Source organism: Sminthopsis crassicaudata, chromosome 1 (assembly GCF_048593235.1).
Source record: "Sminthopsis crassicaudata isolate SCR6 chromosome 1, ASM4859323v1, whole genome shotgun sequence".
NCBI lineage: Eukaryota > Metazoa > Chordata > Mammalia > Dasyuromorphia > Dasyuridae > Sminthopsis > Sminthopsis crassicaudata.
This window is the reverse complement of record NC_133617.1, coordinates 188,581,051-188,599,943: the sequence shown is the minus strand read 5'-3', so window position 1 is coordinate 188,599,943 and position 18,893 is coordinate 188,581,051. Positions and strand designations below refer to the sequence as shown.

At 36.8% G+C, this 18,893-nt stretch overlaps 1 protein-coding gene across 5 annotated transcripts in view; it reads left to right on the top strand.

Moving 5' to 3' along the window:
* KIAA0319 (KIAA0319 ortholog) overlaps nucleotides 1-18,893 on the top strand; it is a 122,195-nt gene that overhangs the window by 51,441 nt on the left and 51,861 nt on the right. For 4 of the 5 annotated variants that reach the window (XM_074272780.1, XM_074272753.1, XM_074272762.1 and 1 more), the window contains 4 exons: nucleotides 2,940-3,037; nucleotides 4,681-4,768; nucleotides 5,964-6,056; nucleotides 8,799-8,931. In XM_074272780.1, coding sequence (XP_074128881.1) covers nucleotides 2,940-3,037; nucleotides 4,681-4,768; nucleotides 5,964-6,056; nucleotides 8,799-8,931 — 412 coding nt within the window. The remainder of the gene's footprint in view (nucleotides 1-2,939; nucleotides 3,038-4,680; nucleotides 4,769-5,963; nucleotides 6,057-8,798; nucleotides 8,932-18,893) is intronic. The other variant, XM_074272771.1, reaches the window with a different exon arrangement.

The following is an 18,893-nucleotide window of genomic DNA, read 5'->3' as shown; positions in this document are numbered from 1 at the left end:
GACTCCTTTTTCCTCCACTTATGAATATGATTTTGACTCTGAGATGAAAAAAAATTCTTTTGTGAAAACAGCTACTCTAAAAGAGCTATATTACCATATAAACACATTGACATATGCCTGTATCTGTATGAACATGTACATGTTTTTCCTCAGTGGTTCATTTAGAAGGAATCTAAAAGATATTCAGACTGGTTAAGCAGAACTGATTTCTTTGCCTTTAGGGCTTCTTCAGTCTTCTTTTTGTTAAGTTTTTTTTCCAGGTGCATCCAATACTTTGTGACCCTGGTGGGGTTTTCTTGGCAGAGATACTGAAGTAGTTTGCCATTTCCTTCTCCAGCTCATTTTTTATAGATGAGGAAACTGAGGTAAACAGGGTTAAGTGATTTGTCCATTGTCCCATAGCTAGTAAATGTCTGAGCCTGGATTAGAACTCAGGTTTTCCTGACCACAGACCCAACACTATCTACTGTGCCACCTAGCTGCCCATTGTTCTAGTCTATGTAATACTTATTGCCCTGTGAAATCCCCTGTAGTAATCCCCATACATAGGAAGTGAGAAGGGAGATGTGGGGAGGGAAGTAGTAGAATCAGTCAGAAGGATTCAGTGGGAGTTTGCAAAAGCTATGGGGTAGGAGGAGTGGCTTTGAACTTCCTGGATCACAACACAAGATCATAGAAAAGGCTTTGGCTGAGAGCACTAATTCTACCATATTATTCAAACTTTTGTTATGATGGGCCAACAGGTCGGTTCATCTGTGAGCTCTATAGAATATTTTTTAAAAAGAAATTTGAATATTTTTTATTCAGTTTAACACCCAAGTTCATTCCCCCCTTTTATTGCTACTTTGTGAGATTTGTGAATCTCCACAAGCCAAGAAGATCATTTTGTTCAGGCCCCCTGAGCTGAGGTAGAAATTATGATGAAAAAAAAAAAAAAAAAAGAAAGAAAGTGATAGTATCTTTTTTGCCCTTTTTTAGAGGTGTGTATGAAATGGATTTTTAAAAAATGTCTTCACTTGAGTCAAGGGGTACATTTTTTTCCCTGGGGAAATAAAGGTGGCAGTAATAATACCTGATATTTATCTAACACTTTAAAATTTGCTACATAACCCAATGGATAAAGAGCGCAGATATTTACTAGTGTGTGACTCTAGGCAAATCACATAACCCTGTTTAACCTCAGTTTGCTCATCTGTAAAATGAACTGGAGAAAAAGATGGCAAACTACTTCAATGTCTTTGCCAAGAAAACCCCAAAATGGGGTTGCAAAGAGTCGTACATGACTGAACAACAGAAGCAGTTAAGGTTTGCAGAGTGCTTTACATACATTTAATGCTCACAAAAATCTATATTATTAATATTCCTCTCTTACAGAGGAAGAAATTGAGCCTCAGAGGAGTTAAATGATTTGCTTAGGGTTACGCAGCTAATAAGTGTTTAAGGAAGAATTGGAAATTGACAGTAAATCCAGTATCAAAGTGACTTTATAATATAACACAGCTAGTTGCAATGGAGATCTCCAAAATTCCTCTTACTCTAAATCCTAGGATCTGAGCACTTATCTAGGAAGGATCCCTGAGCTGGTGGGGCGCATTCTGATGCCCCTGTTAATTAACAAGCATTCATTAAACACCTTCTCTGTGCCGGACACTGTGCTAAATGCTGCGGATAGAACGAAAGGCAAAAGCCAGTCCCTGCTCTTAAGGAGCTCATGGTGTAATGGGGGAGGAGACCTTCAAACAACTGTACAAACAAGCTCTATACACTATAAATTGAAGATAATCAACCGAGGGAAAGTCCCAGCATTAAGGGAGATTGGGAAAGGCTTCTGGTGGAAGGTAAAGTTTTAGCTGTAACTTGAAGGAAGTAAGGCAGGAAATCTAAGAGGTATGGGGGATAGCCAGAGAGAATGTTTGGAGTCAAGGAGATGCAGTGTTTTGTGAGACCAGCAAAACGTTTAGCTCATATGGGGGGAGAATAGGGTGTAAGAAGGTATTAAATAACTCTCAAGACTTTGAGGTTTGTGAATCTTAAAGTGAATCTTAGAAATGAATTGGGAATTAGCTCAGTTAGTCCAAGTTAGAAAGACCTCTTTAAGATAGATCTAAAACAGATATCTGTCACCATTAAACTCTTCCAGTTCTGTGCAGGCTTTGGGTGAGCTCTGCAAGAGCAGCTGCCCCAAGTCAAATACTTGTGAACAACTTTACTCAGTCTGTAATTAGAGTAGGACAATCAGAACTTTGGTCCGGGGTGCCAGAACCTTGTTCTGTCTTGGTGCTTTGCCAGCCTACAGCCTTCAGCTGGACCTGTGCTGGTCACTCGCCTCATCTGTTACAGAAGTTCCCTTCCCATCTCAAATACCTCTGTAGGAAGGCTGAATGAGGGAATTAACTTCCACATCATTCAGTCACTGCCTCCAGTCCTGGCACCAGGTAGAGCCCCACTGCTCTGCACATCAACCCTATCCCCCATCTTTTTCTGCCTTCAAAACCCACTCCATGTTCTAGTCTTTTTCACTCAGCTGATAATAGGAGAGGCACATCTTAAGTGCTGATGTTTTATCATTTGGTGGAAACAGAGATCAACTGTATATTACTTTTTTTCTTTTTTTTTTTTTGGTAGGAAACAATGGAAAAAACAAAAACAAATCCTTTACTACGAACAAGGTTATAGGACTTTTGTATTTTTATTTAGTATAAGGAGTCCTTCAAGCTTTCTTGGAAATCAAATGGGAATGATATAGATCATCTCATTTTGGAGACATAAAACCTTACTGTTCTGTAATTGGAAACGAGATCAAAGATTTGAGGCCAGTATCAGTATCAGGCCTTTTGGCTTGACATCGTTGATATCACCATTTTTCCTAATGTGTAAATGAGCTGTCACACAAAGAAAACCTAACAACTCTTAACTATGGATTTTTTTTTTCCTTTTAGAAACAAGTTACAACTATGAGTGGACTCTGATAAGCCACCCTATGGACTATCAAGGTGAAATTGAACAAAAATACAAGCAAACGCTAAACCTCTCCCAGGTAAGAAGAATATGGCCTACTCATTTTCTTTTAGTCCTGGCTTCTACAACATTGTCTGGATTCTTGAGTTCTTGAAAGGTTTTTTTTGTCTGTTTGTGTGTGTGTGTGTGTGTGTGTGTGTGTTTTGGAAATCTGGCTCTTGTAGATTTCTATTATTTTTTAATTTATTTTTTATTTTTTTAAACATTTATTTTTAAAATTTTTGAGTTTCAAATTCTTTCCTTCCCTCGAACCTCTTCCATTGAGAAGGCAGGCTATAATATGAAACCTTTAGACATATGAAGTTATGTAATACATATATAAGTATTAGGCATTTAAAAAACAAAACAAAACAAGAAAAGCATTTTAAAAAATACTTGACTCTTTATCCAGCATTGCTGTAGATTGGCAACAACAACAACAAAAAATAGTCAAATGACTGTTACTGATTTCTTTCAGTATTATTACTTTGCATGCAGGAAATCTTGAGTTGATTTTGGCTATTTTGTTCAATTGTGTCCTTCTCTTCTTGATCCCATCTGGGGTTTTCTTGGCAAAGATACTTTATCCATTGTGCCACTTAGAAGCCCTAAATCTAGCTAGCTAAACCTGATTGTTACCTCATCGAAGTCAGGTTATGGAACATTTATATTCATTGTCTACTTTTCAGTTATTCATTTGTAAACTGAGTTAAATAAATTCTGGGACCTGGTGCCCCCTTTCTCCATTAGGCTCATTTCTTCAGTTTGTCAAGAAATTACAATCTATTAATCTCATTATATGGGGCAGCCAGGTGGTGCAGCATGCCAGGATTGGAGTCAGGAAGGCTTATCTTCCTGAGATCAAATCTGGCCTCAGACACTAGCTGTGTGATGCTGGGCAAGTGGCTTAATCCTGTTTGTCTTAGTTTCCTCATCTGTAAAATGAAATGGAAAAGAAAAATGGAAAGCACTCCAGTATCTTTGCCAAGAAAACCCCAAATGGGGTTGTGAAGAACAGACAAGTGAAATGACAGAACAATAAATCAAATTATATAACTCAAATTATCCTATGATGTATTTAAGTTCCAAATAGAAGAAAGGATATGGAGGTGAACACCAACTGCTTCCACAACCTGGAAGCCTTTTTTTTTTCCCATACTCTCTATTAGGTGATAATGAATTAAGTTGCTTTCATACCCCTTCTTTGCCAACACTCCTCTATCTATGTTATTTCATCCTAGAATATAAACTCCTTGAGGGCAAAGCTTTACTTTTTGTAACTGTACCTCCAACCCTTAGCATAGTGCTTGATACATAGTAAAAATACTATAAATGCTCACTCATTCATTCAGTCCTCTTTTGTGACTGTAGCTAATTTTAACACCACATCAACTAGTAGGATATTTATACACAATTTCTTCTTTATTTGTTTAAATGCCCTAGAGCTCTGTTGGATTTTTATAAGATTCCTGGGATATTCTATTTCCTTTAGGTTCTGGTGAATTTCTGAGCCTGAATTAAAGACTTTTCAATGAGTTCTTTCTCAGGTTCCATCTTTGAGGAGATGATTAAGGCTTTTGTGCCATGCCTCCAGTTAGATAAGATTTTTGATGTTTCTAGGTGATGAATCTTCTGTTTCTTAAGACATGTTTGTGTAACTAGGGACTTTTCTCTGTGTTACAGTTATCTGTAGGCCTCTATTCCTTCAAAGTAACTGTTTCTGGTGAAAATGCTTTTGGAGAAGGATTTGTAAATGTCACTGTTAAGCCAGGTAAGTCAGTTTAAAAGATCTAGTAAAGAAGTCCATTTGGTGAGGCTTCTTATTGGTCCAGCCTCATGTATCCATGAGCTTGAATGACTTAATAATGTATTTCTTTATCTTTCTTGTGGAGTTTGTTCTTTGGTACTAAACTAGCAGTGAAGCAAAAATGTGTTTTTTTCCCCCCTAGATTCTCTCCAGCACCTGCTACTTTATTGGCACTTGGATAATATTTATAACAACTGGCCTTCAGAACTTGTGACTGAACTAAATATCAAGTATCTTTGCCACCGAATAACTGGCAAAATTGATTTTCTCCCCTTTTCCCACCAACTTTATTTCCATTCCTTAATATTTACCCATTATAGTGACTTTTTAAGCTCCTTCCATGTGAGCAACATGCTTCCAGGGAAATGTGAGGAAATTTGTACAGTTTTCAAACCTGCCTCAATTTATCCTTATTTATCTCTTCCTCCTTATAGCCTTTGCACAAAGTAAATTAAGTTATAATAACTGTAGCCAGAACTTAAATAGTGATTTAAGATTATCAAAGCAATTCAGATATATCTCATTTGATCTTCACGACAACTCTGTGAAATAGGTGCTTTTTATTGCTCTCCCCCCATTTTATAGATGAAAAAACTGAGAATGGGAAAGGTTAACTGACTTGCCTGAATGTGGGAGAGAGTATTTGAATCCATGTCTTCCTTGAGACTCCAAGTCTAGAACTCCACCCCCCATACCACCTACTTGCCTTAAAAAGGCATAATAAAGACTATACTTTTAGGATGGCCCTGAAACAAAAGTAATTATTATGTGAAGTTCTTATTTTGATGTCCTGTGACACAGGGACCTCACCATGTAATGCTTAAGCTTGACCCAGAACCTAAGACCCCTGATTTCCATGATCATATTCAGTGGCTAAGGACTTGAGCATCAGAAGACTTTGGCCAAGGTTGAGTGGGATAGAAAAGGAGAGACTCTAAAACCAGCTAGAAGTGGTTTCTGAACTTTATGTAGAGGCCCTAACATTTCACAGACCTTCCCCAGATGGAACTTGCTAGGCAATGTTCTCCAAAAGGCTATGAAAAGAAAATGTAACACTGTTTTTTTTTTTTTGTTGTTGTTGTTTTTTCAATGGTGATGAATATTATACATAAATCTTATGCTTAATTTGGTTTCCTTTTTTATTTTCTCGGTCACAAAGCAGTGAGAACCAATCAGTCACCAGTAGCAGTAGCTTCTCCCCAACTGCAGGAGCTTTCCTTGCCTACTACTTCGACCTTCATTGATGGCAGCCGTAAGTATTGATTGCATCATCTTTTAGTTCACTTTCTCTGAATGCCAGAATTGTTGTCTGTGGGGTCATTCCTTAAGCATAATAATACCTATATACTAACTTAATAGATTTTTCAAACCATGAGACATTTTCCATAGGAGCATGAGATTTAGAGCTGGAAAGAAATTGGGCTTTTCTCTTTCAGTTTCATATTATATGTTTCTATTGTTTTGCTTGAGGCTTAGTTTTACTCCATTAAAAATTAAAAAAAAATTTCTTCTGCCACGAAATTTTGGTTCAAATCTTTGTTTTGGAGATAAAACAATTGTAACTAAAATTACCTTTCCCACTGTTTTTCTACTTAATTGTTGGATAATGAATCATGAGAAAATGTTAACAATATTGTTCAGTAGAAAGTAAGTTCCTTGAGGGCAAGGAATCTTTTATTTTTGTTTTTGTATCCCCCATTATCCAGCAGAGAGTCTATTAGCATTATAGGTACTTAGTACATTGAATTGAATTGTCTCTGAAATTCATTTTTGTGGTATAGTCATTTAATGCTGTGTATATTCATATAGCATCCCAAATGTTGGAGTAATACCAAATGGGTCTCCAAGGAGGCTGAGTAGGCAAATGAAGATCAATTGAGCATGTGTTGTCTTCATGGCCTCATTAACCAAGCTGAGATTACAACCTGTGTTAGCATTTGATGTCTGTTTGATCAAAAAGCTTTTGCCTAGCTAGTAAGCTTAGTGAGGTATAGTTTCCTTGATTTGTTTGGAAAAGATTATTCCCCCTTAAATCACCCAGCAGGATGAATGTGCAGTTTGACTGTTCATGTGTTCACATATTTTCATCTGGCCTTTAAAACAACAGAAGCCAAATTTCTAGGGGCCAGACAATTTAATTTGAGTTTGATACAGGTATTGACAATTTTTTTCTTTATAAAAACAAGGTCTATGTTGAATAAGAATATCAATTATTAAAAGTATTTTAATGAGGAAAATCACATTTGACGTTTGTAATTAAAAGGGTAGAATAGAATTTGAGAATATAAAGGATTGTAGAGAGCATCTAGTCCAACTTCAGTACTTTGCAAAATGTAGAAACTGAGACCCAGAAGGGTTTTAATTTTTGTAAATATCAAAATTAAGGTATGAAGATTTGAAAAATAGTAACAATAGAAACTAACATTTGCAGTACTTTAAGTTTACTCAATGCTTATAAATATGTTATATAATTTGATCCTCATATGATCCTGAGATAGGTGCTATTATTATCCCCATTTTACAGATGAGGAAACTAAAGAGAAGTTAAATGACTTGGTCAGAGTCCCACAGCAAGTATCTAACACAGAATTTGAACTAAGGGCTTCCTGTCTCCTGGTTCACACTCTACCCATTGTGCCATATTTAGTTCTTTTGACACAATACTATGATGGAGCTGAATAAATCTTAAAAATAACTAAGTCCAGCAAACATCATTTTTAAAAATGGGAAAATCAAGGCCCAGATAGGTTGTCTTTAGCTAAGGTTGCAAGGTTATATCCTATAGCTGGGAATAAAGCTAGGTCTTCTGGCTCCTAGTCCAGTGTTCCATTGGATTCACAAAACATCTTCAGGAAAACTAAGAAAAAGATACCATTGATAATTCTGTGCATGTGTAGTTGGAGTGAGGACAAAAGTTAGCATTTTGTACTTTCTCTACTAGAGCCTTGTTCTAGTGTCTCATAGAATCAAGAGTTGAAAGACACCTCAGAGATCCCCTAGTCAGTCCTGCTATTTGAGGCCCAAACAGGTTAATTAGTTTGTCAAGGTCACAGGCAAGATTTGAATCCAGATCCTCAAACTCTAAATCCATCGACTTTTCCATTTTACTATGTTCCCTCTCATGTGGCAAAAAGTTGACATTTGAGTTCTTAAGGTCTTCTTGAAGTAGAAGAGAAATACTAGTTGGTCCTTACAAGCTGTGAAAGTACGGACCTAGCAAGCAACATTTCTCTTTTCTTAGGGTAGACTTGGGAGGATGAATCTGTGGTGATGCTTGTTACCAGAATATTGACTACAAGAAGCAATGAATCATTTTTTCTGCCACAGCAACTAGGTGGTCTTCACCTGCTAAAGAACTGAAGGTTTTCATCCACAGCAATGAGGGAATCCCTACACTAATTAAATATTGGATCTTTGAGTATAGATGTATCACACACTTATTTCATGTTTGAGTAATTTTATATTCTCATATGAAGAAATATATATATGTAATAATAACTAACATTTATGAGCATTTTTAAGGTTTGTAAAATATATATGTTCTATCATTTGACTCTGTGAACCCCATTTTACAGATCAAGAAACACTGGTGGTTAGAAAGTTGCATGAATTTCCTAAGATCTCATAGCCAATAAGTCTCTGAATAAGGATCTGAATTCAAGAATTCCTGATTTTTAAAGCATAATCTTATCTACTCTGCCAGATAGCTATTCCACCATGTACATACCAAAAAACCTGAAAAGGTGGGAAAAAAATCTTATCTTAATCATAAGTTGTAGCTCTGAGAAGGACCTTAAAAGTTATTTAGATCAACTCTGTCATTTTACAGATGAAGAAATTTGAGACCTTGAGTCATTATATGGTTTTTTACTGGCTCCTACCATTATTGAATAGCAAAGTCTGGATTTTAACTGGGGCATTCTAACTATTACTATCTTTCTATTCAGTTCTTTCTTTTAATGTTAGTTCTGATTTTCAAAAATGTTTTATATAGAAAGCACAGACGATGCTGAAATTGTGAGTTACCACTGGGAAGAAATTAAAGGGCCCCTAAGAGAAGAGAAAGTATCAGATGACTCTCCAGTCTTACATTTATCTAATCTTGTTCCTGGGAATTATACTTTCAGGTATGTGGGCACCTTTTCATCCTTAGCCTTTTTCTTTATTTTAATTATCAGTTGATCTTTGGTCACATTGTCTTGTATAGGCTGATTTTCCTCTCTAAAGTCAACTATGACAAAATATTTTACTTCTTTTGGTTTTCTTTAAGGATTATGGAAGATCTCTAATGGTTTTAGGGAGGAAGCTATGCTTCAAAACCTTTTTAGATCTCACCGCCACCATTATCAAAATAACAATCATCCTCAATTCATATTCACTATATGTCCATTTATTAAGGGGCAATAGATTCAGACTAACAGAATCCAATACAGTATTGTCCTGGTTTTATTCTGTCAGATTCAATGAAACAAAATCAATATTTAAAACCAAAGTAAAGGAGAATTATATTGATTTATAGGCTGCATAAAAAATTGTATCTGGCTTTTACTTGACTATTGCACTATTGCAGAGTGGTTCTTGAGATTGTTTTATGTAGAGCTGGTTTTTATTGGATTGGAAAGTTCTAGCTTAAGAAATTTAAATTTATTGTAAGGTTAGGAGAGCTATATGATTTAATGAATTAATCAAATTACCCCACTCCATTTGAAGTGGGTGATAAAATGCTACACTCCAATATCTTAATAAGTTAAGAACACAACTGAATTGAATCAAATCAAGCATAAGCTTTAGGCTAAGTAGAAAAGTCTTGGATAAACAGAGGGTAATGTTTTATGGAAGTTGTGTTCAGATTGGCTCAGGAGACCTAGTTCAATGCTATAGGTCTTTAAAATAAATTGAGCTTCCACACAAACATAAGAAAGCAGCAGCAGTAACTTCAAATCTCCCAGGATATTAGGGATACTAGGGATTTTATCTTCAAAGGATGCTGTCAATAAGGGCTACATAATAAAAATGTTATAGATATTTTTTCAGAACTAAAGTATCTCAGAGGGAAGAGGGACCTCAGAAGTCACTTAGTTCAATTCCGAACAAGATTCAGACCTACAACATCTCTGATAAATAGTTGTCTACACCCTGCTTAGAGACTTTTGGTGAGAGGAAATCTACTACTTTCCAGATATGGACTGGACTTGATGACTCCTTGACCCCTTCCTATGAGAGTTATGATTCTTAATGTCTTCTTGCTTCAGAAATCATTGACACTCAGATATCTCATTCATCATCTAGGAAGAGTCCCAAGAACTTGATGTATCCTTCCTTACCTTGAATCAAGTCAACCAGGACCTGTTACGTGCCAGTCACTGTACTAAGCACTGAGAATATAAGAAAAGAAAAACTTGCCCTGCTTTCAAGGGCTCACAGTCTAATAGAAGAAAAAACATGCAAACAACTATGTGGATAGTATATATATCATATATATATACATATATATATATAGATCATATATATGTATATATGAAATGAGTAGAATGGAGACAGTCAAATTAGGGGACCATTGTTTGTTAGGATTACTAAGTGAGAACTGAGGTTGTCTGGACAGTGACAAGGTGAGAATTCAGGTTTTCTGGACAATTACAAGGTGAGAACTCAGGTTGACTTGATAGAGGGGGCAAGCTCATTGGCTGGAAATCCATAGCAAGGACATGTCTGGAACCTGGAGAAAATTTATTATGGCTTGCGGAATTTCATGAATTATGTAAAATTCAAGTCAGATGCAATTTGGAAATAGGAGTTAACACACAATTCACTTTTGAGCACTTAGCTGGTGAAGGTCGGTATGGAGAGAATTCAGAACAGACTGATTATACCATGACAATATATGAACAAATTGCTAAGGCTGCAATAAAAGCTTGGGGTGTCCTTCCTGGACAGAAAGATCGTGGAGAGGCTTTCACTAAAATACAGCAAGGTCCCAATGAACCTTTTGCAGATTTTGTGGGACGTTTGCAAACTGCTGTCAAAAGAACTATTGGAGAAAATTCAGCTACAGAAATAATGACCAGACATCTGGCTAAGGAAAATGCCAATGAGATTTGCAAAAGAATTATATGGGGATTAGACAAAGATGCTCCTTTAGAGGAGATCATAAGACGCTGTGCTACAGTGGGAACAAATGCTTTTTACACCCGGACTATGATGAATGTGGAAAGGCAGGGTCCCTCCTGGCAAGGGCCTTCTAGAGAAACTCGGCGATGTTTTCAATGTGGAAAAATTGGGCATCTAAGAGCTCAGTGTAGATATGGAGATACAGTGAGAAGACAGGGTGAGAGAAGACCTAAAACTCCATGTCCAAAATGTCACAAGGGCCTCCACTGGGCCTCCGAATGTAGATTGACCCAGGGAAATGACAGATGGGGCCCAGCTTCAGCCCCCCAAGTGGGGCATGATGGCAGCCGAGGTTACATCCAGAGAATTTTAAGACATGATCAATCAGCCAAAAGGCAATCAGATGGAAGAAAGGGATTGAAATTAGGAAAAATAGAGTTGTGTGCCGTAGAGACTACCGAGATACTCCCTGGAGAAGTGAAATCTGTTCCTGTTGAGCCTATGGATCCTTTGCCTCCAGGCACAGTAGGCTTGACCATTTCACCTTCTGAGAGTGCCTACAAAACAGTGTCCATCCATACACTGATGTGGGAGACTGGAGAATGTGTATCTAATATCCCAGTCACTAACACAGGCAGACAACGTGTGATTTATCAACCAGGAGAAGTAGTAGCATCAGCCTTATTGTTACGGACCCCTAATAAGCAATCTAGTGATAGTCGCCTAGATTTTGACTCCAATGAACAAAATCCAGGAATATATTGGACAGCAGCTGTGACAGCTGACCGACCTATGCTTACTATTTATATAAACGGAATACCATTTGAAGGATTGGTAGACACGGGTGCAGATCGTACAGTTATTAGAGGTGCCAATTGGCCCGGTCACTGGCCAAAGATTAAAGCAGACACCTATATGTCTGGGGTGGGAGGATCAATAGCAGCAGAAGTTAGTGCTAGGCCTTTGAGATGGGTATTTGAAGGAGAAACAGGAGCTTTTACTCCTTTTGTGGTTGAAAAAATCCCCATCAATCTGTGGGGAAGAGACATTTTACAGCAGATAGGATTACAAATAAGCACTTCGGCTTTTTAGGCAGGGCTGCTGTTGAAGGCCTACCTGCACTTTCACCAGTTCCTATTCAGTGGAAGACTGATTCACCAGTGTGGGTAGAACAGTGGCCCTTAAGAAGTGATAAAATTCAGGCCTTATTAGACATAGTGCAAGAACAACTTGACCAAGGACACTTGCGGCCTTCTCTAAGTCCTTGGAATTCCCCAGTATTTGTGGTGAAAAAGAAATCTGGAAAATGGAGGATGATAACTGATCTAAGAAGAGTAAATGAACAGATGGAAACTATGGGAACTCTTCAGCCTGGACTTCCATCTCCTACTCAGTTGCCAAGAGAATGGCCTCTATGGGTTATAGACATTAAGGATTGTTTCTATTCTATTCCTCTAGATAAGGAGGATATGAAAAGATTTGCTTTTTCAGTGCCTAGTGTTAATTTGGCTGAGCCTTATAAAAGATATGAATGGACAGTTTTGCCACAGGGAATGAAAAACAGCCCTACTATGTGCCAAATGTATGTTGCAGCTGCTCTTGCTCCAGTAAGAAAAGCCTTTCCAAAAGTAATATTGTTACATTATATGGATGATATTTTGGGATGTGCACCTGAGGAACAAATGTTAGAGGCATGTCTACAAAGGACCATGGAAACATTAAAGTACTACAAACTGCATATAGCTACAGAAAAAATTCAAAGACATGCTCCTTTTCAATATTTAGGATATGAAGTATATCCTAAGGTGCTTACAGTACAAAAACTCTCCTTAAGAACAGAGAAGCTAAACACCTTAAATGACTTCCAGAAATTGATAGGAGATATCCAATGGATGCGTCCCGTGCTAGGCTTGACTACCTGTCAATTGCAACCACTATATGATATTTTAAGGGGAGACAGTGCTTTAAATTCACCACGCCAGCTTACAAAAGAAGCACAAAAGGCTTTGAGAGAAGTTGAACTGGCTTTATCCAATGTGGTTGAAAGAGTCACTCAAAAACCCTTGGAAATATCAGTTTTTGCTACAAAAGAGGCACCCACAGCAGTCCTTCATCAAGGAGACAGAGTGATTGAGTGGGTGAACCTCCCAGCACAACCAGAACAAAGCCTTACACCTTACCCAGTGCTTGTGGCTAGGATTTTATTAAAGGCTATTAAGAGAGTAACACAATTATCTGGGATAAGTCCTGAAAAAATATACACATTCTATACTAACGCACAGATTAATGTATGCTGTGAGAACATCCCAGAATGGCAAATTTTATTGGCCACCGCTCCAAATTTTGCACATGGATCTCCATTAAAGATTACCCGGCTACTACATAATTGGCAATGGATTTTTGAAGAAAAGGTTTCTAAGGTTCCTCTTAAAGGACCAACAATCTTTACAGATGCCTCCAAAGAAAATATTTGTGCCATATACTCTCATGATTTAACCATAAAGAGAGTAATCAGGACTCCTTTTCAATCCACTCAACAGAATGAATTATTTGCTATCATGCTAGCTCTCACTTATTACCCAGGAGACGTAAATATAATTACTGATTCAGCCTATTCAGTAGGTGTAGTACAAAGAATTGCCACAGCCCAAATAAAATTTGCAGCCTCCAATATTTATCAGCTCTTTAAGGAACTTCAAGAGCAAGTGAGAAAACATCCAGGCAAGATTTATATCTTGCATGTCCACTCACATAGTGGACTTCCAGGTCCCATTTTTGATGGAAATTCAAAGGCAGATAGCCTTCTAACCATGTTAGCCAGTAGTCCTTTATTTCAGGAAGCACAAGAATCTCATTCTAAATATCATCAGGCTGCTCGAGCTTTACGTTTACAATTTGGAATCACAAGAGAGGAAGCTAGGAGCATAGTAAAAAGCTGTACAGCTTGTCTTCCTTTCCATGCTCCTACACTCCCTCCAGGGAAGAATCCTCGTGGTTTGAGACCCAATGAAATCTGGCAAATGGATGTGACCCATTATAAATCTTTTGGTCGTCTATCTTTTATCCATGTAGTGGTAGACACCTTTTCAGGATTCACATTTGCAATGCCAGCAGCAAAAGAGACAGCCCGAGTGGTCACTGAATTCCTTATACAAGCTTTTGCAATTATGGGTGTGCCACAAGCAATAAAAACAGACAATGGACCTGCATATACGTCCAAACATTTTACACACTTTTGTGCACAGTATAAGATTTTACATACCACGGGCATACCCTTTAATCCTCAAGGGCAGGCAATAGTAGAGAGAAGAAACAGAGATATTAAGACACTCCTCCAAAAACAAAAGAAAGGGGGAGCCACAGGTAGCCCTAGGGAACTTCTAAATTTAGTTCTCTATACCATTAATTTTCTAATTTTTGACAAAGATGCGCTGGCTCCAGCAGACAGGTTTTATAACCCACCAGAAGGGCAGTGTCCAGTGAGAGCATCTCCACTGTCCTTAGATAATCGCCAGGTGATGTGGAGAGATCCAGAAAGTGGTGAATGGAAGGGACCAGATAGGTTAACTGCCTGGGGGAGAGGGTTTGCTTGTATTTCTTCAGCAGGAGAAGGAATCAGATGGGTGCCAACGAGTCATATTCGCCTTGTCCACCAGAGAGAGACAGAAAAAGAGAAAGACCTCAAAATAAAGGAGAAGATCTAAGAAACATCTTACACCGAAAGAGCATGGATAATAAAAAGACTGTTAAAGAACTTTAAAATCAGCAGGAATCATTGGACTTCCTCACACAAGATGAGACTAATGGACAATGGACTTATGGACATTTATAAATTTTCAATTTATGATTATTTGATTATGTTATATACTTCTAGCATGCGTTATGTTACTATGTTACTATATGCTTATGTAATTTATGTAATTATCTGTAATACTTCCCATATTGATGGATTTATGTTTCAAGGTCATTTATGTAATTATCTGTAATACTTCCCATATTGATGGATTTATGTTTCAAGGTCATGACTGTCCTATGTTCTAAATCAAAAGAAAAGGGGAGATGTTAGGATTACTAAGTGAGAACTGAGGTTGTCTGGACAGTGACAAGGTGAGAATTCAGGTTTTCTGGACAATTACAAGGTGAGAACTCAGGTTGACTTGATAGAGGGGGCAAGCTCATTGGCTGGGGTGGTTCTTCCCAGAAGCCCTTGCATTATCCCACGCCCATTCTCTGGGAGAATAAAAGAAGAGGACTCTCAGAGAAAGAGGAAGACTCTCTGCATTACATCAGGCCTGACGGGGCTCTCTGCAGGAAGGGAAGTCACTTCTAAGGACAAGAGTTAACAGCAACTGCCTGGAGACAACGGTTCACTACAGGAAGAAGAATCTGTCGGAGAGATTTGAGTAGACACAGCAGATCTCTTCCCAGAGAGCGATCTGGCAGCTTCTGGAGACGGCAGCTCGTTACAATTGTTAATCCCTTTCTTCCTTTTGTTTTGGCCCCATTAGAATATAAACTCATTGAGGATAGAGATTTTCAGTTTTCTTTGTCCTTTTATATTGTGTATGGGGCCATAGATCTAGTAATGAAAGGGGCCTTAAAGACCATTTCATCTGGCCCTCTTGTTTACAGATGGAAAAACTGAGGCTCAATGACACAACTTGTTCAGTAGTAAGGGACAGGGTGGGAATGGATGTATTCAATATAGTGCATGTTTTTAAGGCTTAATATGTGCTAAGCACTGTTCGAAGTGCTAAGGACATAAATGTAAATGCAAAAATAACCTTTACCAGAGTTCTTTGAAGCAGAAAGCTTAATGATGCCATCAAGGGTTATGACTTTTATAAGATAGGATTGAGGTCTCCTGAAGGTGCTTGCCCCTTGTTTCCTATCTCAAAGCTTAGGAGTGAGAGGTTGGGGTTAGAGGAAAACGGATTAGAAGAGGAAGGGAATCTTCTGTGTTGTATAAGCACAAAGCCAGGAAGATTACAGTAATTGCTGGAAAAGAGAAGAAAAAGCAAAGGCAAGGGAACTTAGGCTCCCCCCAAATAAAGATATTATATATGTATGTATATATTGTAACAATACTATGTGCATATAATATGAAGATATAATAATATATATTGTATATGTGTCTACATACAAATATATATGCAAACATATACACAGAATTATATGGTATAATTTATTTATATAAACATATAATTGTTGGAATATCAGTATGGAATAATGTAATATAATTATATATGAAGATTATAAAATGAACTAGAAAAAATTTTATGACTCCATTAGTGATGATATATTTCAGGAATCGGGAACCTTTTTTCTGCAAAGGATCATTTGGATATTTAGGATATTATTCACAGGCCATTTTTATAAAATGATCAGCTTAAACAGCTCAAGCAGAGGAAGGTTATTGTACTTTCAGTTCATCATTGTTTGTAGTTGCCTTAGCAAATGATTTCACAGGCCTTATATAACTTGCAGTTTGGACTTTTCTGATCCCTAATATATTTATATGTATTATTATATATATATGTGCATAAATAATACAGGAATAGATTTATATCCATTATTATAATATTAAAATACATAGTTTATGTGTATATATATATAAAGAAATATAGATATACATATGTATGAATGCATAGAAATATGTATTACTATCCTAGTCCTATACATTTTTCCACTTTACAGTAATTTAATTTAATATAATTTAATATAATAATTTACTTAATTATATTATAGAATATTAATTGTATTATAATATTCAGTGATATTGATATATCAATAATTATTCAGCCATTTCTCTCTCTCTTTTTTTTTTTTTTTTTATTTTCCTGATGCTGGGGTTAATTGACTTGCCCAGATTCACACAGCTAGGAAGTGTTAAGTGTCTGACATCTGATTTGAACTTGGGTCTTCCTGAATTCAAAGCTAGTACTCTATCCACTGCATCACCTAGCTGCCCCCAGCCATTTTCTCAAATTTGATTCTAGTAATTTTTAGTTTTTCTAAATTACAAGTAATGCTACTATTAAATAATTTTAATAACTAGTTTTTGTCATTTTTAATGTGCAAAGGCCATTATTTACAATATGATCACTGGGTCAAAGGCAATGAATATTTTTGTAGGGTTTATAGCATATAACTAGATTATTTCCGGGAAAGATTTTTAATCAATTTGCAGTTCTATCTTTATTGCACTGGTGTGCTTGTTTCTGTATAAGTCCATCAATATTTGCATTACATTTTTTCTTTGCTTTGCTTTTTTTTTTTTTTTTTTTTTCAGCTGAGGCAATTGGGGTTACTTAGCCAAGGTCACATAACTAGGAGGCAGATTTGAACTCAGGTCTTCCTGACTTCAGGGCTGGTATTTTATCCACTGCACTACCTAGCTGCCCCCATGCATTATATTTTTTCACATAATTATTTATATAGTTATTTTTCCAATTTAAAAATTATAAAGGGATAATTCAGAGTTTTTTAGGTTTTCATTTCTTTGGTTGTTCTTTGGTATAATCAAGTGATTATTATTTCAGAAAGTCAGGTCAAGAACTCAACAACCATTTAAGGAGCATTTAACATCTACCAGGCACTGTGCTAATTATTGGAGATACAAAGAAAGGCAAAAGATATCTCCTACTCTCAAGGAGTTTACAGTCTAGTGGAGGAGGTCATATGCAAAAAAAAAAAAAAAAAAGTTCAGATGAGACACTGACTGCATAAATTGGAAAAAACCAATAAAAGGAATACTAGCATTAATCAGGATTGGGAAAAGCTCCTTGTAGAAGGTGGGACTTAGATAGGTATTTGAAGGAAGCCAGTGAAGCTAAGAGAAGGGAGAGAATTCCAGGCATGGGAGACAGGGAAAATGCCTGGTATCAGGAGATCTACTATTTTGTGACATGAACAGCAAGTAGGTCAGTGTTACTGGAGCAAAGATTATGTTGGAGAGAGTAAATTATAAGAAGACTGACAAGGATGACAGCTACTAAAGGGCTTTGAACATCAAATAGAGGATTTAATATTTGATCCTGAAAGTGATGGGAAGTTTAGTAAATGAATTTATGGGATAACAGAATGATATGGTCAGTTCAGCTTAGGAAGATAAATTTTTTTATTCAGTAGTATTTTATTTTTCCAATTATATGTAAAGAAAGTTTTCAACATTCATTTTTGTAAGATTCTGAGTTCCAAATTTTTTTCTCTCTCTTTTCCTCCCCTCCTCCCTCCCTAAGATGGCAAGCAATCTGATACAGGTTATATATGTGCAATCATTTTTAACATGTTTACATATTAGTCATGTTGTGAAAGAAAAATCAGAAAAGGGAAAAGCCATGAAAAAGTAAAAGCAAACAAAAAAAAAAGATGAAAATACTATGCTCCAAAATGACTTTCACAGTGAGGGCATGTAACAATAGTGGTATCCTCAATAAAAACAGGAGAATTGTAAACATAAATTGCTTTTGCAAAGAAGAAGAAGATTGAGCGATTATGACTTTCTAAAAATTCAACCTTCAAATACAGTTCCAAGTGAATATAGAAGACAAAACATTATTTGGTAGATTCAATGGAAAGAATTAAAATTTTTTTTTAAGGTTAGGGAAGAATCTAGCATTTGTAGATAATGGAAAAGAATTATTAGACCATAGATTTAAATCTGAAGCAGGTCTAAAACGCATTCCCCATTTTACAGATGAAGAACTGAGGCACAAAATACCAAACCCCAACCCTGGGTTACTCCCAGTAGCCACCTTCTCAGCTTCTATTTGTCTGCCACTGAAAAAAGTTTGAGTAAGTAAAAAAAGGCAACCTGTGCCTCTCCTTTGGCTGTCCCCTATGCATGAAATGTTTTCCTTCCTGATCTCCAGTTCCAAGTTTCTGTCTTCCTTTAAGACTCAACTAAAATCTCATCTTCTGCAAAAGGCCTTTCCCAGCCTTTCTTTTCCCCACCCCCACTGCTAATGACTTCTCTCTG